The following is a 16,779-nucleotide window of genomic DNA, read 5'->3' as shown; positions in this document are numbered from 1 at the left end:
CACCCATTCTGCCCCCCCCCGCCCGCCCGCCGCCTGCCTCCCCCTAGTGAACGTACTGACTAGCGTGGTGAAGTATGGTCAAACAACCCTCTCCCCCCCCACAATTGACACGGTATGGGGAGACCTCCATCCAGCAGTGGATAGACCAAGGAGGAGGAGGAGGAGGTTGACCTGTGGCCGTTGTGCACGGGCGGCGGCGGTTTGTGGTGTGGCCGTTTGGGACGTCAGCCCCAACAACATCATCAACGACGCCTGCCGTTGCTGGACGCAAAGGATGGCAATTCCACATTCCTCCGGCGGGGGTGGATGGGTGGGTGGGGGGCAAGTCGATCCGTCGGAGGCACCACCGTGTGTACTGCTCGCAAGGGTTATTGTGACAATGTTGATGTTATTCTTGGTCCTTTCGGTAAAGTCACGTAGAAGGGAAATAATAAAAGAATATAAATAAAAAACTATAAAAAAAACAAACAAACAAAAATATAAGACAATAAAAAAAGAGTTATTTTAATATTATTTAATTATTTCCCTTCTACGTGACTTTACCTCAAGAACCAAGAATATGAATCCCTGCAGACATGAAAGCTTTAAATGAAAATTTTATGTTGATGTTTTTTTGCGTTTGAAGAGAGGCTCCCCTCCTTTACGCCGTCCACGCGACGCGAATTAGGGGACCGAAATGTAGTCTCAGACATATGCGGCACTAACTCATCTCTGCCAGTAGGAGGCGATGCTTGCTATGTATTCCCGGTTTCATAAGTTGCGGGTAATTTTTAGAATTGGCCTAGTCGTGTCGAATCACGTAAATGAATCTTTATCTGCGGATGTTGATGCGCGTTAATACATCGGCAGCAGTAAACCCGGGCGGATTCAAACCGTGAACCTCTTGCAACAGGCGGCAAACCCACTATCGCTAAGCCATGTTACGAGAGCCGGTCGTAAAAGGAATATTTAAACTTCAATTGATAATTTGTCCATGCAGCAATCAATGTCACAAGTTCAGTTTTTCTGGGCTTAATACACAGATCGTACCAACACGCTGCTTTGGGTGCTGCGGGAACAAAGGAGGGAACTCATTGATAAAGCGCAAAGCTTGATAAAGTTATCAGGCTCATGAAACTACATATCTATCATTCACGATACAATGTATACAAACTGACTTATGCCACACGCATGTGGTGATAAGGCGACAGATTATCGAATACTTACAGACGATTTCGACTGATGTCAATTCTGATAATAAATGACGCGGTGATGCTGTGTTGGCAGTGGTGCGTGCACAAGCACGACAACACAAACATTGGTGACGTTCCAGGCAATGGCTAATTATATATATATATTTTAAATACGGTATTATTTCTGTTAAAGCAATGTTATTGAGGAATGTTTTGAGTTGTTTTGTTAAATTACAATAATGTTCTCGCAGAACTAGAAAACTGAGCAATTGCAAAAAATATATTCGAGAGTATGATCATAACAATCTGGCCCTTTAAAAAATGTGCACATGCCACAATATACACTCGCATCTGTACCGTATGTACTATTCACAATATGTACCATGTCCACTCACAGTCTCACACGCGCACACTTAGAATGCATGTACAGTAATGTGTGTGTTCAAATGGTTTTTGAATGCTCAGAGTTTTACCAATTTAGAAACGTGCACCTAGGGGCCCCATAAGGAATACCTGCACGAGAGGACATTCTCCCCTATAGTGTCCCCACGGATGGGTCCGCACAGTACTCCCACCCGACTCTCACGCAACGGATACGACGCATAAAACAAGTGGGCAAGGCAACGATTGACACGAACGTCATCGCGCATTGCCTGTGAGTAAATGCCTCGTCGTGAAGTGTCCAATATGTCGTCTTCTTCCCCCCATGCCCTTGGCTTCATGCACCAGGCTCACCACTGAAAATAACCTCCAACAACCCCCCCCCCTCATCTATCCCTACCTCCCAAGATGTTGCATGCTCATCTGTGTAGTCGCCAGGAGATGACAGCACAGCGATGGCTGAATCCATCTGTGTGGAAATGTTGAGTCTCATCCCCTCATATGCAAGTTGTTATCTCCACGTACTATGGTTGCGTCCAAAACGGAATAGGAATGACCAAGAACCTAAATGCAGAACCCTCCTGGAAAATAATCTGTGAGGCTTTCTGGCGTAAAAAAAATATATACAAATTTGCCATTTTGCAGTCTTGAGGTTACGATACCGTTGAAAATAAATTCAAATGTAATTGTAAGGTATGTAGAAATAGATCTTAAAAAAAATTGTATTCGAAAGATAATTTAAAAAATCGCTGACATACATACGTCTATTTTTTTTACAATCCAACTCAACAAACAGCATTTGCCATGCACACAACGCTGATAAAAGTGTCCCGTGCAGAACCCTGTAGTACATTCTAGCAAGTGGTTGAATGAGAATGGGCAGTGGGGCTCTCAGTGCTAAACACGGGTGTGGGTGTTGGGGTGAAGGGGGGTTGAAGCATGTCACATTGCGGGGGTGGGTTAGAGGGCTGGAGGGGGTAGGAAGGAGGGGTAGAGTGCATGAAGTGGGTGGAAAGGGGAGGTAGTAATTCTAGAATCCGAGGGACGGGTGACGGAGAGTCCGGTGAAACCAATCGTGAGCTGCAAGGCTTGTTTTAAAGAGCCGGGCAGGGCTACCCTGTGCGTTTTGTGTCCATCCCAGCGCACCATCCGTCGCACACCGCAATTCACGCAAGCAGTGAGCCAAGCCCTTACTGCTCCTCCTCCTCCTGCTGCTGCCTTTGGCCAGGCACCATATAGACCACCGCCGGCACATCTTTCTCGGATACAAGTAGCGGTTGGATACCGTGTTATAAACTGCGTTGTTCATGCTTCGATTCTGCTGCCCTCTGAGAATTTATTCGAGGTAAGTGTACGTGACGCACTGCACCGCATCCGTACGTTCACGTTTATTGTCATTTCACATTGTGGGCAATTTGAAGAGCCAAGTGGTAATGCTGGATATATAAAATGTACACGCGTGTGGTTTGGAACAGTGCTATTTGTGCAGGTAAGCAATCGGTATTAAACGACTAGACGTGTAAACGCTGAGACGTGTAACAAAACTTTAGTGCAGGTGAGTGCATCAGTACCAGTCCATTCATAACACTGCGCATGTTTTATTCTTGAAGCCAAATCGGAGTCAGAACAGCCCAACCTGAGTACAGTCGACAGCATGTGGAACTGAAGTTATGTGAAATGCACATTGCGTACATTTACATTTGGTGTGTGCTGTGCTTTGTATTCGCTTTTGTGTTCTACTTCTCTTTCAGGGCTCCCTTAATGGGGAGAGTTAGAAACTGGGCTCGGATAGAAAAGAGACTTTGAATCCAAATTGGCTCTTAAAATATATGCAGATTGCAAGCATTCCTCTTTCGACTGTTTTGTCTGCTACTTTGCACGTATTTGCTTTGATGCTTGTTTCTAACCGTGATCTCCCTTTACACAATATGCTTGTAATCTCAGCGGGCACTTGGTTGTAAATGAAAGATGTGTGTATGCATACATTGCATGTACTCTGGAAACCCCCTTTTAGATACGTTTCAATGAGAGGCATCGTAATTGAAACAGTTGCATAGTATAAATGGCTAAAAAACGTCCGAAATACTAATATTTTGCCTTATGCCACAACTTTTCGATCATTTGTATTGTATCTAAACACAGAGATGACACCCCAGTAGGGGTTTGATACTATCGTACCTTTAAATCATTTTACCCTTTGCACTGCAATGTAAGCGTGTAAGTTTGTGTTAGTGCGGAACATTTATTTGCTTATTTTATACCTCGTTTGCACAATTGTGCATTTGCAATGTTAATCATCATCATCATGGGCGTCCGGTGCTGGTCCAAAAAGGACAACTGGACTCCCCAGGGTGGGTCACAGGAACATCGCAGAGTCCTGCAGTAATACAGGTTGCTGAACTGCGATATTGAATGCCATCCACATTCTCGCCTCTAAAATGAGTCAAGCCGGTATATTTGTGTACCACCTCTGATTATAACGCGTTTGAGATATCCAAACCACCACCAAGCTAAAGTAGTGTCATGATGTAACATTTAAAACTCATTGTCTTCTGCCTCAAAGCAATAACGTGGTCTTTATTTCTTTCCATTGTTGATCATAAGCCAGTGAATTATGTTGAACTTCTTTCGCACCGTACGTCGCCAACCGAGCTGATCGGAGGTGCGGGGGGGAAGGAAAACAAACGAAGCACAAAAAGCAGTTAAAAAAAAATTAGTTTTCAATTTAGATGAGAATTCCACATGCATACGCAGGGACCAATAAATAATGAATCTACCCATATGACAACCACGATTAATGTCCCACAACGTGTGGTGACTTTTGTTATCGACCCTAGTGGGATGATGGGCTGAGACAGCCTCGGACTCGACATGAGACCTCATGAGCTTCCTTCCGAACGTGACAAGAAGACGCGTTACGAACCTGGCCACCTGAGTTATATTATATTCCTGGCCACGGCTAACAATCAGTGGCGAGTGATATTTCTAGATTTGAAGCTTTCGTGACTGCAAGGATTCATACTCTTTGGTTTTTTCGGTAAAGTCACGTAGGTAAAACAATCAATAAAATAAATGAAAACAACTAAATTAAATCATGACGTTTCAGAGTGATATCTCAACCAACCCGCACTGTCCAGCAATGGTGAAGTGGTGATGCCAATCTCCACTGCTCATCACGTATTGTAGTATTATTATTCTTGTACCGTGCAAAATCGACAACGGATCTGTGCCTGACTTCCCACACTGTTTGTTGCCATCCCCATTTGCGCCAACAGCAGCAGCTGAGCCCAGAGCCATGCCGGTGCTGTCCAGCCCAGCCATCGCCGACCGGGTGAAGGCCAATTGGCGCCTCCTGCACCCGGAGGACCGTGACAACGACGCCGGGGCCGTCACCCTGGATGACAGCCTCACCAGCCTGCAGTGGCTGCAGAACTTCTCCATCGCCAACGCCGACCTGCCGAGGCCACCGGGCCAGCAGCAGGGCCGCTCGTGGGCCGCTGCCGGTGGCCCTGGATGGGGTGACCTGCTCGGGGTGGGAACCGGCCCACCTGCCTCGCCGACGGCGGGGGACACGGCGGGCAGCATGGGGCCCCGCACGCCGGGCAAACCCGTGAGCGCAGCAGTGATGGCACAGGAGCAGCAGCAGCAGCAGACGGAGATCGATTACAGGACCAACGGAGCGGCCAAGCCCCCTTACTCGTACGCCACGCTCATCTGCATGGCCATGCAGGCCAGCAAGAAGAGCAAGGTGACTTTGGCCACCATCTACAAGTGGATCACGGACAACTTCTGCTACTACCGCCACGCCGACCCCTGCTGGAGGGTAAGGAGACGCACAGACACCGGGTGGAGAGAAAGGCAGGGAGAGGTGACCACTCGGCTGTGAGATTACACAGTCAAATGAACGAGGGTGTATATTTTTGTCTTTGTTTTAACGGTGTTGAGTTAAAATGTTGAATTGCCTTTTTTATTTGAGTGAATGATTTAATTGGTTCGGAGCTGGGTGTCTTTCATTGCCTCATTCAATGAACATGCAATTTGGCATATCGTTAAAATGTAAAGCCTTCTCCAGTGTAATGAGTGGACTTCGGGTGGTATAATTTTGCATACTTGTGCATTCTCTAGTAGTTCATTGTACAACAGCAACAGGTGAGCAAATAATGTCGTAGATATAAAGTAGATTCCTGTACCGTATTAACATCTCGTACATGCATTCACTGACTGGAAGACATGAATGTAGCATTAGGCGGTGTTGGTTTTAAAAAATATTATCTGGATTACTCAAGTGATAATTGGGTGTAGTTGTGATGCTATAAGGATTAAAATCTGCACATACACCCATTCGAGACAGTGAAATTAACACAATGGGTGTTTATTTTGCACTTAAATATATATGTTTACACTTATTATATTAAATTATGCCTTCAATTATACACCTTAAAGGATAAACTTACAGTATTACATTTTGAGGCATTTCAGCTTGTCTCCAAATAATTTCAGAAGTGTTTTTTTGCAGTTACTCAGTCCTTTCTGAAATTATAAATGTTATGGCAAAAACTAAATACAGTACTGTACATACAATTTCTCATTATATGCATGACACCCATTACGGTGCTAGATTCGTCGATAGAGGAACGTGAAAGCGAGGCTGGAGGATACTTTAGATCCTTGACTATCAGGCTGAATGAAAATGGACTTCAGCCCAGCTACCGTCCACTTGCTACTGCACCAATGGTGTTTACATATGTCAGGTCCATTAATCACCACGTAAAACACCTTCATAAATCATCCCACTTCCCCACTTCTTTTCCTATGTGCTTCATTTGCCAACCTAAACTGCGGGACAAAACACTGGATTCACCCTCAATGTCATCCATGTTTCCACCATCAGCACCACCCTCACCATCTTTACGACCACGCCTCCCCACCCACGCCCTCTCCTCCACGGGCTGAAGAGGTGGGTGGTGTTGGGTAGTGGGGGGCGGATAGGAGGGTCTTCTAGTGGGAGCAGTGGTGAAGTGCATGGGTTGGGTGAGTGGGTTTTGAGAGTTTGTGTCTAGAGTTCAGCATTTTCTCAAGTGGCACCTACTTTGGCCTTAAATTGCATGGGAAACCCGGGAAAGTAGATTTCACTGTTCTGCATTTGCTTAATACAGTACTGCTATAAATCCTGTCCACCTTTTTTAGAAGCCGAGTGCAAAGTATTGTGCTTAGACAAAATGTCCCTCTATGTACGACACGCTCATCCTTGAGTCGAATTGTAAAGATCTGCATGAAAAGCACTGGACGGTATTAAAGCAAAATGTACAGTATTTATTATTGTTGACTGTACATCTCAGAAATAATGATTCGACTTGTGAACAGTTCTTGCATATACTGTAATTCACTGCATACACATTCATAGCCATCACATACACACTAAGTCATACAAAAGTAGCTTTTGCAAAGTTTATATTGTTATATATTACCCAGAAATACCTCACCGAGTCTCAATACTTTGTCAAGAGGGCCAAGCATTGATATATTTGACCATTTCCATTAATTATTTTACTTGTGGGAGGAATATCTGGAGAGCCCCACGCATATGAGGAGGTAACACTCGAAGCTCCACACACACTCTACATTCAATAATTAATATCTGTACTCTCATCTCCTGGCCACCTAGCATCAAGCGTACAACACCTAATAACTGTAGCCCCAGTCTTCTGCCCAAGTTCTATATTAACCAGGCTCAGCTTTGCTTAGCTGCCAAAATTACTGGACAGTATAATGAGGCTGGATGCATTGAGGGTAATTTGGGTCGTATATTTTAAGGATGCAGTTTTCTGTTTGGAAGTATCACTAGTTACACTTAGTCACAAGGTGCCACCTCGCATTAGGAGCATCATTATTTTTTCACGTCTGAACCCAATCATTGCTCCTCAGCTTGTCATAATTCAGGTTGTAAATCAATACAATACTTAGAGTGGAATGGAGGGCGAAGAGGTCAGTGCTGAGCCAGCACTGCTGAGATCCTGGGTAAGAATCTAGGGCAGCCATCCATGCTAAAAAAACATGTTCTCAAGTGCAGTGAGTTGATAGAACATCGTCACAAAAATCTGCAAAGTTAAAAAATCACATTAAACTAGGTTTTGCACTTCACTTGTTTAGAATTGTAGATCTGATAATTAAACAAATCGGGGTTCCCTTCACAGGAGAGTGTATGGGAAAGTGCGACCCCAACAATGAAAAGGATGAAAAGGGGTATTGAAGGATTTTTCAGGAGAAAAAAAGTCGCATCCGTGGGCCATTGCCTGACGCCAAGGGGTGCACTGCTCTATTGAGATTTGCAAATGTATTATTCATATCATGATGCTGACTACACAACTGTAATTCGAAAAAAATGTAATACGTTTGTCTCATTCTTCCCATCTCAATTGTATTGATTATATTTTTATTTATTATATCGTTTGCATTAAATCTGAATGCTGTAATCCCAGATAATACATAATCGATTTTCGTCAATTAATCCTTGAATGCATAATCACCACATTACTCCCACAGCCAATAAAGAAGAAGCTCCACTGCCAATGTGCTCTACTCCAAGTGCGCCAGAATACGTTCTTGTTCAAAAAAATGCCTCTCAAATATAAACAACAATTAAACTGCCCGTTGCTAAATGAGTCTTGAACCATTTCATGCAAACTTTTATTTGCTTTCCATTGTCAAGTCTAACACAAAAGACGCTTCCTGTTTCCTTTGTAAGTGGCCGTGCTAAAAGGCAGCCAGGCAGGCAGGCAGGGTGGGTTCAAGCCCAACAGGTGCGCAGAGCGCGTGCCCTCCATGGGTCGGTCATGTCGGAGGACAGACGTTTTGATTTAGCAGCTTGTTGCTACTCGAGTTGGTACCCGATTTTATTTTCATTCAACAATGTCCCGGAGCGATTCAGTGAGTGCTGCTTCAACTCCTGCGCTCGCAAACAACCAGCAAGAGTTGTGCGTACGAATACTGTACGATACAGTTTAGTCATGTCTGGTGACATACGTTTTGATGCGGTAATGCAGTACAGTTTACTTTGCATATAATATTGTACATTACTGAATTGTGTAAGTACTGTGCACTGCATACGTGTACATGTTTATGAATGTACACCACGTATCTACTTACGTTATAAAATAGATTTGCAGGACACCCGTTCTTATCAATGTTTACATTGGGGACCGATATCCATGGGGGTGGTGGGCGGGGTCGCAGATAACGACAATTTAATGAGGAATTTCACTTATCCGCGAATTCTCATCCGCCCTATACATAATGGTACAGTACAAAGTAAAGTGCTGTTGTACAGTATTTCAAAATACTATGCATGTATAAACAGATATACATCGCATAGCGTAAACGCCAATCAAATGGTTTAACATGCTGAAAAGTAAAATGCTGTACTATCATTAATAGTCAAGCGTCGAAACAATCTCACAATGTAGGGCAATTCAATATATCCAATTATAATTTATGTATTTGATATCGCAAAACCGCAGGAAATAAACGTGGCAATGTTAATACCGTATATACAGTATACGTATACATTACATAAAATAATTTGACGGCTCTAAATATAATACTTTACGGACATACAGTATCTGTTAAACACAGACGTACGTTCATTTTTTGTATAGTTTTCTACACTTGCAAATTAACGGGTTACAACACACAGTAGGTGCTGTGAAAAGGCACCACCAACAAGATCAGGACATATACCACGCACGCCGACTTTTGTTTCAATGCTGATGACTTATTGCAACGTTTTGACTGAAGCTCATTACCAGAAGCCAATGGTTCAAATGCCCTCCTCATTGTGATTGCGATGCATGACATCTCTTTTATTAGTAAAAAAAAACCCGGAGGGCATTGTACACACCAACAATAACAACAAAAGCCTACAATGCACCTTCCACGCATCCTATCTCGTGGGACGCAGCCTCCAGCTGGGTGCTTATCAGCCTCCACAGGAGCTGTTTTTTTTGCCACTGGTTCCACTTCATAACACTACACACAAGCAATGCACGGCAGTGCCGGCTGGGTCCAAGAGAAAAGCGAATTTTTCGAACTACTATTTTAAAACCCAAAAAGTAGTGATATGAAAAAAAAGCCCCCTTGTGGTTTCGGGGACAGATGTTCAAATAAACACGCATTAAATTTGTCTTGAATAGCAATTTATACTGCTGTGCCTGCCATACGCAGTGGTTTTCCCACATCAAAGACACCACTTACGAATGTATTTATTTCATAAAAGCGCGGTAGACACTGCTATATTTATGACCACTATCGCCGAACAGCAGTGAGAACAGCGATTAGGTATTGCCCTGTTTATTGCCTGGGCATGGGTCCAGCAGTGGGGGGCGGGGGGCTATAGAGAGTGATTAAATTGATGTTGTTAGGGATGTGGAATGCGGGTGGCGTTGTGGGGGGTACGGGGCCCCTCTGTGGCTGGTTGGGGTGAGCCCAGCACAGACGATGGGGCTCTGTGTGTGTACGTACGTGTGAGTTCCAAATGAGCCTACGGAAATATACTCAAGGCTGGGGCACATCCTCGACCGAATAGGATCACAGGAATGAGATGTTTTACGTAATTGTGCTGTAAAATGAACCAAACGTGAGATCAGTGTTTGGAAATTCTCTAGAACAGCGCAAATAATTGATATCAGAGCGTATTGTAAGGTTAGACCTGAATAATGAAAGCAATTAAGGGCTGGAGAGAATGACTTCGGTGATGGTGGCTTTTGTCATTTTCACAATGGCCTACCTCAGTGCTAATCTGTTGCATGTTACTACATGCATTTATTGCCCAATCCAACATTACTCACGTTGCAAATAGAATGAACCATGTTCTTACAATGGAGCTAAATTACAGCTTAAAATTATTTATTCTGCAGAGGCAAACACATTGTTCAGCCTTGGCACTGGCGATTTGCCCAAGGTATAACTATTCTGAATGCGAAAAGAACGTTGAAAACTGACTTATTAATACAGCCACCACAATTTTCTTGAAATACTAGAACACAAACCTCACAGTTACCCTATTAATACGGTAAATGTTAATTGCAGCGAGTTTCTTTTCAAATTAGAACGAAAACCTTTCGAAAGGATATTTTTTAAAAAGCGTAACGGGGCATGTTGTACATTCCCATAACAATGACTGATTATTATTGTAACAGTATTTTAAGTACAGCATTCATGTTTATTTATATTGCATGAATACTGTAAATACCGATACGTAATTAGAAAAATGTGCAGTGAATCCTAAAACATAGTTTTTTTTTAAAGAACAGAGACATAAACAAACACTGTAGTTATGTCATATGTTTGTGTTTATTACGGAAGCTATTGCCAATGTCGTTTGTACAGGTGCAGAACATTTTAATTGTGGAATGTACCATTTCCCAAAGGAAATAGGGGTGTTTTTATTTACATTATGCCCACGGGCCGCATGCACTTTGTTCTTAAATATAGCACGCTGTACCGTTTTTACCTTTTTTTTACTTTAAACGTGTTAACTTTCTTATTGTCCCATAATCACCTATTAATATTACATTTGCACGACCTTGATTTTTTTAAAACATTTACCTTTGTCAGAGACAGACAATTCGTGATATTTTTTTGCTCTTTATTTAATTCACATACACCGTGCTAATGGGACGTTTGTGTGTAAAAATACGAACTTGAACCGTATTTGAAAAATATTTAATGTATCAGTCAATAAAAACATGATAGGTAATATCTGAAATAGTGAAACATTTTGTGTGAAATTTACATAAGAAGTCATGTTGGTTAGGTCAGGAGAACTGTCAGAATGTGTCTGGTTCTGAATGCCGCGTTAAATGGAAATAAACAAATTCAATAACGTTTGTAAAGGCTATCACTTAGATCTGCACATAACGTATCTCCTTCACAAAAATGTAAAAAGTTACTAGGCTGTCAGTCTTGTATCGTGTAAGACTATCACCTTTGAAAGTGTACAGTGTTAAGATCTAACAGAGCCTCCGATTATCACGGTTTGCTGCATACGGTGCGAAATAAATTCAACATGCATCCATACACCAGCGTGCATGTATTAGTGCATTAGCCGTGCGTGCAGCTCTTTGCTCAGAGCTTTGAGAATGTTAATTTTGGCCAACAAATTGCCTCTGTCCGTACCAGTTTGTTTCCATTCAACAACAGCACTGGTTGACTTACATTCGTTGGAAATTGTGTTAGTCTAAAAACATCTAAAGACAATTGATAAGCACAGTATGGTACAAGAGGATTCACGTGATGTAAACCTACATTTAATTGTATTGGATTTGAGATCTAATGCCCATGTCCAGATGCTGAGGGAGTATTACGTATGCATTCATTCAGCAGTTAGAATCAAATAATATACACGATTCATGCATTAAATTGTGCGTGTAATAAAAAAAGGTGTGCACATGAAATGGAAATGTTACATTTTGGCTCATGGAGTGAATACAATTGTGCAAACCAGACAGAGCAAACGAGAAACAAAACAAACAGGCTGAAAATGAAAAACAATGGATTTTTTAATCGAATCATGACCCCAAATTGTCAGAATTCATCAAATTGCCATACGGGGCGATTTGTTACATGCCCATCTAAGTTGAATTGCTGTGTTTTATCCTGGCTTCATGAAGTATGATGTATATACTAGGTGTTAATATCTCACCCAGGCCCCAAATGACTTCACACAAAAGCCCAGAAAACAAAGTGTATGATTGCAGTTTTTCCATACCCAACTCTAAGGATATACACTCTGTAGTAGGTGGGGAATTTCTTACTCCCCTGGTCTCTCAATGGGGGAAAGATGTTATCCCCTGCCCCACCTGTGCAACCATTAATACTTCCCAGAACCACTCCCCATTCACCGTCATCATTTTCACCATGATCTATCGACTCCTGGATCAAGGCGTCCCAAAGCCATCAGCATACTTTATCCTCACACAAGCTGATTTCTCCTCCATCTCCATGGACCACACTTCCCCTGTCTTGTTCCCTCCGTTGAATCCCTGTTAATTGATTGACAATTGGGATTTTACCTTCTTCTTTCGTATGGATGATGTAGATGCAGAACAACAACTACAATTTAACATTTATGATGATATGATCAAACTTTACCCAACAAGTGGAGAGGGTGGCACAATTTATTAATTACACGTGAGGAAACCTTACCATAAAACGCAACTAAATGATTTGTTTACATAAACCTCCCCCATTAAACTATGACTGATGAGTAGGATGAACACAATTTCAGAAGCGGCAGAATTTAACCAAAACTACTTCCTGCAAAGACATTGGCACTTCTGTAAAGAAACTAATTGTATGTAATGTATGTACAAAAGGTATGCCTCTAACCTTGATCATTTAAATGTCCATTCCACCCAAATCTTAATGCTGTGCAAGCCAAAAACATTATTAACTGAACAAAATATAACTTTTTTGTTCGAACATTATTATCTACAAGAAATACATTTTCAAAAGCCGAGAATGGCCTTTTGCAAATAAGATTTATTTTAAATTCTTAGGTTTGGGATGTGGTTTAACGAACAAGAGAAGTGGTAAATTGTTAAAAGCATATTCTACACAGGCGGCGATGTTTACCATCTTTGGTATTTCAAGATGCAGTTCTATGTCTGTTGGCCCTCTTGAATACGAGACATGTTGCTGAAAGACCAGTCTTAATCTGCTAAGTCTGAGACACAGACACACTTAACACAAGCACTTTCCCTTGCCTTTTGTTTCTATTATAAAAGCTTTGTTCATTTAATATGGCTGTTACCAGCTCTAACGGCAGTATGTTTTAGGGTCATTCCAGTACGCTTAAGGCTCATTCAAACCAATAACATAAGCTTTTATTCCAGCATTGTAAAATAATAACAATGAATACATCGTTAGGTCTGTCAACTTTCAGGAAAATAAATTACATTTTAAGAAAGGGTTCTATTTTTCTATTATTCAGCACCAAGCCCTCTGGTGTTTTGGTATTTAAAAGTCCTGATGGTCCGTTATTGATTTTTTTTTGTGTTTCTCTGCACCCCTATGAAAACAGTGCTTTAATGTATGCAAATGTTTATTCGGATAAGTATTTGTCACTTCATTTCTAAGGGTGGCCAGGCATTTTTTGGGCTGCCTATGCATGCTCTCGTTTGCCAAACAGAGCCTAATCAAGTGCCCACTAACAGCACTTGACAGCTCAGCTTTGGCAATAGCAGCGTGATATCTGAAGGACGTTCGCTTTTCAGCATTTATTTTGCACTTACAAATTGTTGCAAGAATTCACTGCGTACACTACGTGTTACAAAAAAAACCTCACACTTGATTGTTGACGTGTGTGTTTTTTTATCACCCATATTTAGAATTCCATTCGCCACAACCTCTCGCTGAACAAGTGCTTCTCCAAGGTTCCACGGCAGAAGGACGAACCTGGAAAAGGGGGATTCTGGAGCATCAATCCCCAGTATGCAGATGTGGTGGCCAACGGGCTGCTGAGGAGGCGGCGAATAAGCACGGCGCGCTGGGCCAACAACCCCATCTCGGCCAACAAACCAGGCCCATACGGCCTCCCGCAGGCATCGTTAGAAAGCCGTTCGCCCTCAGATCTGCACGCCCACCAGGACTGCCACAATGGCGATGCCGCCGCCTCCTTCCAGCACTTTCACAGCGAGCGCAAGAATAGGCCAGAGGTGGCACTAAGCAATAGGCAGTTTTTGGCACAGGAGGAGCAAAAGGACCTTGGCTCGCTAAAGGGCAGCTTCGACTGGCAGTCGGTGCTGCACGACGTATTTGGCTCAGGCAGCGGCGACAGCGGTGACAGCGGAGACGCCTACGCAGCGGGAGAGTTCGAGGCGTCGTTTGCGCACGCCGACATCGACCTGACGGTGCACGGTCGGCACATCAACCCGCCGCCCGAGTGGTGCCAGCATGCCCTGGAGCAGGTCGACCTGAGGGCTCACGCTCCTACGTTTGACGAGGAGCTGTCACTCGCGATCAGCTCTCTTCGCCACCCTTGGGAGGAAGACGCCGAGGAGTTCCTGACAACGACAGTCAGTTTCGACGAGGTTTTTGATTTTGCGAGCTTCCCAGGACATGCCTCACTGTGGGACAGGCCAGAGGCCCTGCTGTGATTTAGTTCTCCTGGTGGTTTTTTTTTATTTAAAAAACAACATACAATGTGAACTCTAAAACATAAAACTTTCTGCAGACTTAAACACACGCATATACACTAAATGAGATCTAAGACACTACTCTCTTGTTTTGCAGTATTTTGATAACAGAAAACTTGTTTGAATGCATGATGCTTATTTTTAATATAATTGTTTTCTTGGGAAAGAGGTGTGCCTACATTTGAACTGAAGATTTGTATTGTTTTAATTACATTGTTGAATTACATTGTGATTTTAGTTGCATTTTATTTCTCTTCAATTTTCTTTATAAACAATGAAATAAGATGCAAATGTAACAGATTTTAGTAGAGCGTATTATACTATTGTATAACAATTTTGACTTCTTTTTTTAATTGACCATATTGCTAACAGTCTTTTGCACTGTAACTCATTTATGCATTCCATGAGCATTACTAACCGAATGGCGGTCGCCAGGATTTTAAGAGGCACTTGGGAAAGGGCAGTAGGTTTCTTCATTGGGTTGGTGTTTTCAGCTGTAGGATGCAATATCCTGAAGGACTGGAAATCAGTGGCAGATAATGCATTGTGTATGAGGGAATGGTTGTGGGTCTGCTGATGTTATGAAGAATGAACGGAGGATTGTGGGTAATTTGCTGTTGTACCAAACTGTAGCAATCCAACCTGGTGACAACCCTGTAGGCGTAATGACGTAATAAGAATCTGGAACCAAGGAAGGGCCGTTGTGTTAACCTATAACAAAATGTAAAATATATATATATAAAAAGGTGTGGATATGTAAGCTAAAATTGTCAACAATATACTATGCTGATGTTGGGTCACAGAAACTGTTAATTTTATATCCTGAAGTGGCTCAAACATTGGTCACTGTGAAATCGTTTTAAAGTAATTTTGACAATGCAACAATGATTGTAAAATATTCTCTTTTTTCACATTGTTTTACTGGATTGTAATTTTATAGTCATCGCAATTGATCTGGATGCCTGTTATTACAAAAAAGATTACAATAATGATTCCTAAATATAAGACATTCTGTCCAAATGACATGGAGAAAAGACCCCCAACATCTTCGGTGTTTACTGGAACAGTCATATATTGAAGACAAACTTTTGGATGATATATATGTAAAAAAAAACACTTTACAGAGTTCTATGGAGAGAGTGAAAAGATAATTTTTCTAATGTGCTGATGGAATCCATGGTGTGGAAACGGATTGTGCTGTCACGCCTGAGTGCTGAGAATTATTAAAGTAGAGAGTTACATGGCTGAGTCATATGAGGCATGTTTGCTGTTCACTTTCCATGGAATAAAAAGGAAAGGTAATAAAAAGTGATGGAAAAGAGTTTTCACTTGTTGCCAATTTGACTTATTCATCACTGGTCTGTATATGTATTCAGTAACTGCACTAAAACATAATAATCATCGTCATCATCATACATCATTCTCATTATCTCGTAAGAACCACCATAATTATTCAATATCCATCATTCTCAATAATACATACATCTTTATAAAAGGGAAATTTGTGAATATGTGTGTCTGTTCGAAATGTTGAGCATACTTCCCGACATGCAACAAACTTGAAATTTGGCATGTGTGTAGCTTCCAGACTGTACACAATGCAAAAAGTATAAAAATAGACTTTTGCATTGGGGGGGGGGGGGGGGGATGGTTGCAATAATGGATATATTTTGCACGGCAAGTGAGTGGTGACGTCACATCTGTGATGTCACCCGCATGCGGCAGCGTTACGCAGTGTGCCTGCTGACGTCACGCATCCCCCCCCACCCTCCGCGTAGGCCGTGTATTAATCCAAGACAAGAATCCAAGTCTCGGGCGAAGCCGGGTAGTAAAGCTAGTATAGAATAAATTGAAAGGATAGAAGAGCCAAGACTGAAGTGGTATTGTACGTACAAGGTGGATGGAGAAATTCCACCTGAATTGGCTGGGCCATGCCATCAGCCTTCATCTGGATCCTGGAAAATGGTTCACAAAGACATGGATGAACACTGGTGAGATGGAATCAAACAACACAGGCGGAGGCAGTATCTACC

General features: G+C 42.3%; 1 protein-coding gene across 1 annotated transcript; it reads left to right on the top strand.

Moving 5' to 3' along the window:
* The first annotated feature begins 2,576 nt into the window (after positions 1-2,576).
* On the top strand, positions 2,577-16,068 carry LOC144932236 (forkhead box protein J1-B-like). The gene is made up of 3 exons (XM_078856182.1): positions 2,577-2,898; positions 4,829-5,376; positions 13,940-16,068. The coding sequence occupies exons 2-3, from the start codon at positions 4,849-4,851 to the stop codon at positions 14,705-14,707; spliced, it is 1,296 nt and encodes a 431-aa protein (XP_078712308.1). The 5' UTR covers positions 2,577-2,898; positions 4,829-4,848; the 3' UTR covers positions 14,708-16,068.
* The last annotated feature ends 711 nt before the right edge of the window (positions 16,069-16,779 follow it).

Source organism: Lampetra fluviatilis, chromosome 5 (genome assembly GCF_964198595.1).
Source record: "Lampetra fluviatilis chromosome 5, kcLamFluv1.1, whole genome shotgun sequence".
Classification (NCBI taxonomy): Eukaryota; Metazoa; Chordata; class Hyperoartia; order Petromyzontiformes; family Petromyzontidae; genus Lampetra; species Lampetra fluviatilis.
The sequence above is the reverse complement of the archived record's forward strand: the minus strand, read 5'-3'. Positions and strand labels throughout refer to the sequence as shown.